This window comes from Centruroides vittatus, unplaced genomic scaffold (assembly GCF_030686945.1).
Source record: "Centruroides vittatus isolate TY-2023 unplaced genomic scaffold, ASM3068694v2 contig_728, whole genome shotgun sequence".
Lineage (NCBI taxonomy): Eukaryota > Metazoa > Arthropoda > Arachnida > Scorpiones > Buthidae > Centruroides > Centruroides vittatus.
The window spans coordinates 351,619-361,271 of record NW_027122465.1 but is presented as its reverse complement, the minus strand read 5'-3'; the positions used below and the strand labels follow the sequence as shown (position 1 = coordinate 361,271).

Sequence of the window (9,653 nt, the reverse complement as noted above, 5' to 3'; positions counted from 1 at the left end):
TAAGTGCTCATCTTATTTCAGAACATGAATTAGAACTGATTTCGGGGGAATATCAATTTAGCTCTGAAAATGGGTGAGTAAATTTCAATTACAGTATATTATTGTTATTGGTATTGTTTTTTTATTATGAATATATTCATTTAAAATTAACATATTTATTATTAATATTACGAATTCGAGTACACTGCTTAAAAGAAAAGATTTTTATGTTTATTCTTCATAATTTGAACACAGGAAAGAAACATTAAACATAAACAACAAATTTGATGACACAATAAAGTGTCTTAATAATAGCTGCAGAGAATAGAACGAAATCGTGCATAACATCTAAGTTGCGTTTCTTCTTAATCTAAATTTAAAATAGAAGATAATGGAGACAAGAGACGACACACTTTCGGCAAGTTATTTACTTTTTAAAAAATTTGATTTATCTAGAAAAGTTTTAAGACTTACTTATCGATTTATTGGGCTGCAATTTAAAAAAATTGTAGACATATAAATTCCCACTGTCGTCCGTCTTTCCTTAATCTTGAGAACGGAGTTAGATAGATGAAAGACGAGACCTTAAGGGCAGGAGGTCCCAATTAACTATACACTATGCAAAGCAGAAGCCACGTTATTTCAATTCAAAAAATTTTCCCTGAAAGGTGTTATATAGATGACCGGCACGACTCTATTGTTAAAGGAAAAGTATGACGTACAGGGGCAAGCCACTAGTAATTTGAAGTAGAGAGCATATATTTTAAATTAAATAAATTAACAATAAGATTAAAAATTGCAGCCCGACATTGTGACGATGGCATGATAAATAATTGCTCGTTAATCTTGGGTGATTACAGAATTGTTCATTTTTGTTCTTGAAGTGTTGTATCACATTTACGTTACTGCTTTGTGTGAAATTAATAAAATAATGTAACGTTCGATCGGTATTGTTTCATATTCTCTACTGTGTATTATTCCTTAGTACAATTGAAAGAGTACACCAAGAATATGTGTTACGTAATTTTGGGTGTGAGTAAACGTGACATCGTTATGGAATGTTATAGAAGTGAATGGTAATTGAAAAGTATAAAAATTGTGTTACGTAATTTATGGACGCTCCTTTATTGTAATATATGCCGAATTATTAGTCTGAAACACTGGAAACAAAACATTTCAATTATACAGATAATTAATGAATTTTTTGTTGGTCAGGACACGTTTCTCATCTGTAATGGTCGACCTAACGTAGACGTAAAATGAAATCTCGTTTACATACATTATGATTCGGACCACATAGTTCATTGTGCTGACGTTCATGAAACGTCAGCACAATGGACTATGTGGTCCGAATCATAATGTATCTAATGATGATGATAAATGATAAAATCATAATGATAATCTAATCATACCACGAATCAACCACGAATCATAATGATAAAATCTAATCCAAACCGGAGAGGACGGATCCATGGTGGGCTACGGGGGTTTAAGCCTCTCCATTGACACACACACACACACCAAAAAAAATTAAAATTTATTTATTCAAACTTTGAAGCATAATTTTTAAAAACATTTATGATGGCAAATATGGTTTATCCGACCATTCGCAATACAGTTGTCTTGCACGTGTTAATAAATATAATTCAAATATTTTGTAATTTTTGAGTTAGCTTTCCTTTGGGTTCTTCTGGATCCGCCACTGATCCAAATCATTAGAAAAAATAATATTGTATTAATTTAATTAAACTTTTTTATGAATAGTGTCAAAAAAATTAAAACATTTCAATTCTTATTAAAAGTACGACTAACGACTAAATAGTTTATTATTATTATTTAAATATATCAACCAACAATTTTAATTACTTATTGTTTATTAAATATAGATAATTGCAATTATTTTAAATTTTTTTATAATACATATGTTATCCCGTTTCTCTCCGAACATTGATTTGCATATTTTTTTATTAAAAAAAAGACAAAACATTTGAACTACTTTAAAATTTATAAACATATTTAATTGTTGAATCAATATTTAAGCGATTTACATTGTTTATAGCAATATAATTAATTATACATACACAAAAACGTACTGGTTTATACTGCGTTTATAGTAAAAATAAAAATAATAATAATAATAATTATAGCTACAAAATATTTAGTTTTAAGCATAATAAAGTTATAATTATTACAAATAAAATAAAATATAAACAAATTTATGCATTTACTGTTGTTTCTATAGGTCCAGGTACAATTTTTCTAACCATTTCAGTTACAATTTTTTTGAAATATCAATATATCGACCTAACAAATATATTAGGAACCAATCACCGATAGATCCATAACGAACTATGGTATCGACATTTTGTGTTAGCAAAATAGGATATTTAACATTAAGCTTGCGAATTCGCAAAAACGGCCAAACTATCAGCGCAATTCTGAATAACAAAACAAGTCCAATTAAAACATCGAGTATGATAAACCAAAACCATAAGAAAATACATATTAATTATATTGAGTGGCAAGATGCAAAGGGCATCCTGGCGTTCTACAGTACCATATTGGAAAGATCCCCGAATCATTGGATCAGTTCGATCTTTGTCATCCACCTCGGAAAATTGTAATACTTCTAAACCACCATCGAAACCACCATAATTTAAAAACCACCAAAACTCACCATCGAAGAATCTGTCCATGAGAAACATTTGACCTATCACGTTGATAAAAGCGGCTAATTCGCATGTAAAATACTTATAAGCGTACCAGTCGTGTCGATGTTGATGCGCATTATTGACTATATATTCAGTTAATAGCTTCTTCAATATTTATTTTGGGTGTACTATAGATTACTCCCTATGGAATTTCAGGACTTTGATTATATATTTGAACTCGGGGACCGAGACGAGTTCAACGGTACCCTATTTTTGGACCGGAGACGAAAAGTAAAAATGTTATCACACTTTTTAAGTTACCATACTTTTTTAATGCTCTCATGCAGACGGCACCGTAGTTGCTAGTATTGCCATCTTGCGGTAAAGTCTGCAAACCGTGACGTCGGACTACGTCATCTCCCGGAGCGTTAAACACGCGATACGAGAGCGGAGAGAGCGACGCGACTTCTGATCATCGCGCGATCGCCGGAAAAAAGTATGATAACTTTTTTATTTTTCGTCTCCGGTCCAAAAATAGGGTACCGTTGAACTTGTCTCGGTCCCCCGAGTTCAAATATATAATCAAAGTCCTGAAATTCCAAAGGGAGTAATCTATAGTACACCCTTTCTTTTTCGTTAGCACATATTATAAAGTCTATATATTTTGTTAGCGACTCTATTTTTCCATTTTCCATTACTTTCCATTCCCATCCAGGCGTGTAAAACAGTCCAGCTTGCAGAAATAACACCAAACATACCCACTGATAATATTTCTGATAACGAAATTCCTTCTCATCTTGTACCGAACCAACTCCAAGAAATGGTAAGTCTTTGTCAACTGTATAGAAAGCTGGAGGAATGGAGTGTGTTGCATGTATCCAGCAATACGTCTTCATCAAAGTTTCCGAAATTTCATCACTTTGACCGCAAATTATTGGTTCTTATACGTATTGTCTCGTTGTTACTACAATGCAGAATGCTAACAGGATAAAAACTGAATAAATAATGCATTCTGAATATACTTCCGTCGATATGTAATCGCCATATTTTAAAAGCAATCTTGACACTTTTCACGATGTCCAGCATGATAATGCCTTTACGTCAGTGTCAGTATCGCAACTAAATAGTTTGCTGCTTTCGAATAAATAGACTGATTGTGTCTAGTGTTACTTAATGTCATAAGATGCTGACATTGTGATGTTACTAGGCATTAATTAATAATGCATATTAAGGCTTGATATTTAGTTTTGATTCAATTTAACAAATTAATTACTTAATCCAAACGCTATTTCTTATTTTAACATTTAGAAGAATTAAATTAAATTATAATATAATCGAAGTTTTTAAATAAAATTTTATATTAAGTTTATCGTTTAAAAAATACCTTGAATTTTTTTTATTTTATACAAACTAAATTCACTTATTTTTCATTTAATGAATTAATATTATTTAAACATTTAAACATAAAAATTATAAAAATTTTCGGAATAATATTATTTAAAATTAATTTTTATAAATATTAAACCCCATCGTTATCCCTCATTTAAACCAAGAAATAGAGGTCATTCATGATTATTTTTAACAAATAATCATTAAAATTAGTATAAAAAAAAAATAAAGATTTTAGAATATTACAGCAAATTTTGCAATAATAATTCTATTTTTAACAGTTTAAATTAACTTTTTTTGTCTATTTTTTAAGCCACAAACTAGAGATGTTCAGTAACATTGTTAACAATTGTTTATTTTTAGCGTTTCTGATTACATGTTTGAAAAATTGACAACAATATAACAATTAATCAAGGAACACGTGCGATATAACACATTAAACAAAGAATTTTGTAATTTGAGAAACAACATTATGTAGTAAATAGGAAAATATTTTGATTGTCAGTCCATGTAACAATGCCACATTTCATTGACTGACTTCTTTAAACAAGTAAAAGAAGACAATACTAAGGCCTCATGTAAAGTATGTAATGTAAAATTACGAGCTCGTGCTGGTAATTTAAATAAACATGTTTCATCTTCCAAACATGTGAAAAATGATAATTTAATAGATTTACATTCAAAAAGTGATCTAAAGAAACTTGTTTTCATATAAAAACAAAATAAATTTGAATTAAAGTTAGCAGCATTTGTAGCTTGCCATACAAGTGTATCTAGTGTTGATCATTTAGGTGTGATGTTCGTTATGATACGTACTGGATCCCGCGAGCAGGAAGGTACAAAAAAAAGACTTTGATAACAAAAATAGCACAAAGTATTATATTTATTCACAACGAAAACGGTTCTTTTTTTACACGATCCCAACTTTATCTCACTGGCTTAGTTAAGATACACAGGCGTTGACCACTTCTTTTTATCTAACCAACAAACAAGACTTCGTGGCACGTGACAAATATACGCGGGTCGATATATTTTTACTCTAACTTAAAAACTAAACTTACATCTATCTTATAACTAAAATAAAATGAAAAAATAGAAATTAAGAATAAAGGACAGAGAGAAAGATTAGAAAATACCCGGGATTTCTTTTTTGTCGAATCGATGAATCTTGGGGTAAGACACCTTCTCCGATTCTTTTCTCCTTTATATTCTTTTGACTTCTCTCTTGCCGTAGACCTTATCTTTAACTTGTCTCGATGTTCTACTTATATGTTCGCTGTTCTCCACTTCTTTTTCGGATCCCTTAGCACCTTGCAGTCTCTCGTCTTCTTTTGTTTCTTTTCTTTTTTTTTACTCTCGAGCACTGCCTTCCTCGTGCTTCTTCTTTCGGATCCCACCACCAGAATGGTCTCTTTTCAGCCGTTTTACCCTCAGGCTCCACACTCTTCTTTTGTTTTCCCACGTTCTCGGAACTGGTCGTCTTACCCCCATGGGAGAAGGATTAAGAAAACGTTCTAGGAAGAATTTTAGAACAAAGAGACAGGAAAGACTTAAAACTAATCCAATAAAATACGAACATATGTACAAAATTATACAAAAAAAACATGGCCGACGGCCACATATGTCCCCCTTTATGAGTTAAACACCATGGTGTAATTTATGGTAGTTTATCCGCTTTCCCCGCAAATTATAGCGGGATTGTGGCTCTACGTCCCCCTCGGTCATATTCCTATTCCCTATCTCATTATCCTCATTTCTTCTCACTTGGGGTGCAGATGTATCAGGTGCTGCATTCCTTAGGTGAGCCCATATCCTTAGATGGTCATCCGCCTCTTCATCCTCCATGCCATTTAATTCGCCCTGTGCATCTTCCTTCCGGCGTGAACGCCGAACACTCCTCTGTTCTCTATAGATTGGGGAGTAGCAATTCTTGATGCGATCTGTATGAACTATCCATTTGTCTTTCTTCCTGTTGCCTGCCAACTCCACCGTAACAGGCCCCAACACACGGGTGATTCTGTAAGGCACCAGATACTTAGGTGAGAACTTCCCTACACCTTTCCTCTTTCCCTTACGCAGAAGCCACACCCTTTGGCCTTCTTTCCATATCTCGCACTTTCTACCTCTATTTATTCTCCACCTATTTCTTTGATTACGCTGCCTACCTAAGTTATATGCAGCTTCTCTTATCACATTTAATTTATTTATAAACCTCCACCCCTGATTCCTATCATAATCATCAACTGGGCTCTCGCTTGGAAACGCGCCAGGAAAATGAGGGTCAATGCCGTACAACAAGAAAGCAGGAGACTCATTCGTTGCCGAGTGAGTCGAATTGTTATATGCGAACAAAGCCTGATTTACAAACTCATCCCAACTATGCTCATCCCCCTCTGATATGCGTGCGATGATTCCACATATAGTTTTATTGAAGCGCTCGCAAACGGAGTTGGAGCACGGACGGTAGGCAGTTGTTATGTTGCGCTTAATCAAGAGCGCGTCACACACCTCTTTGAAAAGGCTCGATGTAAAATTTGCCGCCCTATCAGACACGATTACATCAGGACAACCATAACGGCATATCAGGTTTTCGAATATGGCCTCAGCTATGACTTGGGCCGATTGACTGGGGATAGGTATTGCTTCGGCATAGCGTGTAAAAATGTCAATAATCGTGAGGATATACCTATTGCCTTTACGGGATATCGGGAGTGGGCTGATGATATCGATTGCAACTTTCTGAAGGGGAACTTCCGCAGTTTTCGTTTCCTGAAATGGGGCCCGCCCCCTATGCAGATTATGCCTTTGGCACGTTTCACATCCTCTGATTATACGCTTAATGCGACTCTTTAGGTCCCTGATGTAATAATACTTATCAACCAAGTCATGCGTCTTCTCGGCACCAAGATGCCCTGACAGTGGAGAGCTGTGGATCGACCAAATTACACGATCAGCCACTTCCTTCCCCACACACACATGTGCTCTATTTCCGAGGCCCATCCTTCTCGGTTTCACGTGCATCAACACATCATCTTCCAGCCTGAATTCCAGCTGAATGCCCCCCATCACCTCGCATCGCTCCCGCCTTTGCGACTCCCGATTACTACGCATACGTCTAAGGAACTCGTCCTTAGATTGGGATTTGACTACCTCTTCCCAAAGTTTCCGATTTTCTACTATAGCACTGCACACCGCTCTGCCACGTTCCTCCTGATTACAATTCATGCGTGATAACGCATCTGCAACTTCATTATGTCGGCTCTTCACGTGAGTTATCTTTATGTTATAATCAGCTAACTCCGTCGACCACCTCATGAGCCTTTTGTTGTGATTATTCATATTTGTCATGAAAATTAACGGTTTATGATCGGTATGCAGTTCTATGGGGTGACCTAAAACCAGCGGTTTAAAATGTCGCAATGACAGCACCATCGCCAAGCACTCCCTTTCGACTGTTGAGTAATTTTCTTCTGTACTACTAAACCGTCGACTGAAGTATCCCACTGGGCAGAAACCTTTATCTTTCATTTGCCCCAACACCGCACCGACGCATTTCTCTGACGCGTCCGTATATAGGTGAAATGGGGAACTAAAATCGGGATGACATAAAAGAGGGGGTTTAGAAAGTATGTTCTTAAACTTTTCAAAGCTATCTTGGCATGCCGCATCCCAGGCAAATTTTTTGTTCTTCCTTGTAAGATTTGTAAGGGGCAGTGCGAGGTCGGAAAATCTGGGTATGAAACTCCTAAAATAACCAATTATACCCAAGAAGCTCCGTACACCCTTTGTATTAATCGGCGGCTTTACTTCGCGAATTGCCTTCACGTTATCATTATCCAGGAGTATTCCTTTCTGATTAATAATATGACCGAGATATTTGACCTCCCCCACAATAAAACGACTTTTTGTAGGGTGTAGTTTAAGGTTTTTGCTGTGAAGGGTTCCTACGACTTCGTTTAATAAAGTTAAATGGTCGTTCAATGACTTTGAAAATAAAACAACATCATCCTGGAATATATAACAGTTGATCCCTACGAAACGGGTTAATACTCTAGACATTACTGCCTGAAAAAAGCGGCCACTATTCTTAGCCCCCTGTGGGAGGCGACACATCTGGAACTTCCCCCACGGGGTTGAAAACGCATAAACATGTCTCACGGAAGGGTCTAAAGCTTTTTGAAAATATCCGGACTTTAGGTCCAAGACTGAGAAATATTTGCTTCCGTGGAACTTACTCAAAATCTCGTCCACACGGGAGATTGGAAATTCCTGGGGGGGCAGTAAGGTCATTTACGCGTCTTAAATCCAGGGTCATGCGGATTTCCCCACTTTGCTTCTCAACGATATGAATGGGCGAGTTCCACGCCGAGGAGCTCTCCTCTATAATACCTGCTCTTAGATACGATTTTGTTAATTCTTTCAGTCTTGGTAAATAGCATTCAGGAATGCGGTATTGGTGGATGCTTACAGGCTTAGTTTGGTCTACTACAGGACTATGTAGCTCGCCCATCATCCCCGTTAGGTCCTTGATTGAACTTGCAAAGCATCCAGGGTATTTTCCAAATATATCATAAACAAGTTTCCTTTCCTCCAAATTTAAGCTATCTAAGCCCTTAATCTCAATGGGGGTTACGTCCAGACACTCATCGTGGTGGTCTTTATATCGGAACCTATGAGTCGAGCCCCTTTTCACCGATCTCCTAACCCCGTCAATAATTTTATACAGGTCGTTCACGACGTCCATCCCCAATATGCCGTCATACTCCATGTGTTCCGGTAGCTGCATACACGCAACCGTTACACCACACACCTGGCCCCCGTAACTTATTTCTACCCTTAGATTTTCTTCATACTCAGTGATACTCCCGTTGATGCCCCTTATACCAACACTTTCATCTTTCAGTGTGGCCCTAATTACCTTCTCTCTCGGGACACTTCCCACTGCTTTTAAATCTATTATCGACTTCTCCGCACCAGTGTCGATCAGGAAAGAAAACTTAATGTTTTCCACTTCACCCTCGACAAACGGGAGACCCTTTCGCGATATTAATATATCATTGGCCAGACTGACCGATATGTGAGGAGCGCTATGCTGGCCTCTATTACGCTCCCTAATCAGTTTAAACGAGCATTCGCTCGCTTTGGGCATCCCCGGGCGAAATGGCCCACTTCTCCGCACACATAACACCTTTTATTATTTCTTTCCGGTTCCTGACTCCTGGTGTCCAACAACTTTCCTACCGCCTCAACAAGGGTATCGACCTGGGACGCGATCCCAAGCTTTTTTGAAGTCGTTTACGTGTCGTAGGTGATTTTGCGATTTTTTTTTTGGAGCGTTTGTTTGCGTGCCTTTTTGCTTACCTGTAGTTCACACGGACTGACTTTTGGGAAAGTCTGCTACCTTCTCGAGGTGCGTCCTGTCAGTAGCTCGTTAGAGTGAAGCTAAAAGCAGGCATCTCTTTTGCCTTTTTAAGGCTCTTTTATGGCTAATAGGCCAAACCCTGAAGACAGTTGTAGTGAGGAAAGTTCCTCTGCTGGCAAGGAGGAAGGGGAGTTGGAGTTGGGTCCCGATGGGAACAGGTTTGCAGCCGCTGAAAGACTCCAGCGGGAGTTAGGAAAGTACCTGACTAAAAA

At 37.0% G+C, this 9,653-nt stretch overlaps 1 protein-coding gene and 1 pseudogene across 1 annotated transcript; both read right to left on the bottom strand.

Moving 5' to 3' along the window:
• Window positions 1-2,251: 2,251 nt before the first annotated feature.
• Window positions 2,252-3,716, bottom strand: LOC136980892 (innexin shaking-B-like; annotated as a pseudogene).
• A 4,534-nt stretch (window positions 3,717-8,250) lies between these two features.
• Window positions 8,251-9,168, bottom strand: LOC136980891 (uncharacterized). The gene has a single exon (XM_067277098.1). It carries the CDS (start codon window positions 9,166-9,168, stop codon window positions 8,251-8,253), a length of 918 nt encoding a protein of 305 aa, XP_067133199.1.
• Window positions 9,169-9,653: the final 485 nt, after the last annotated feature.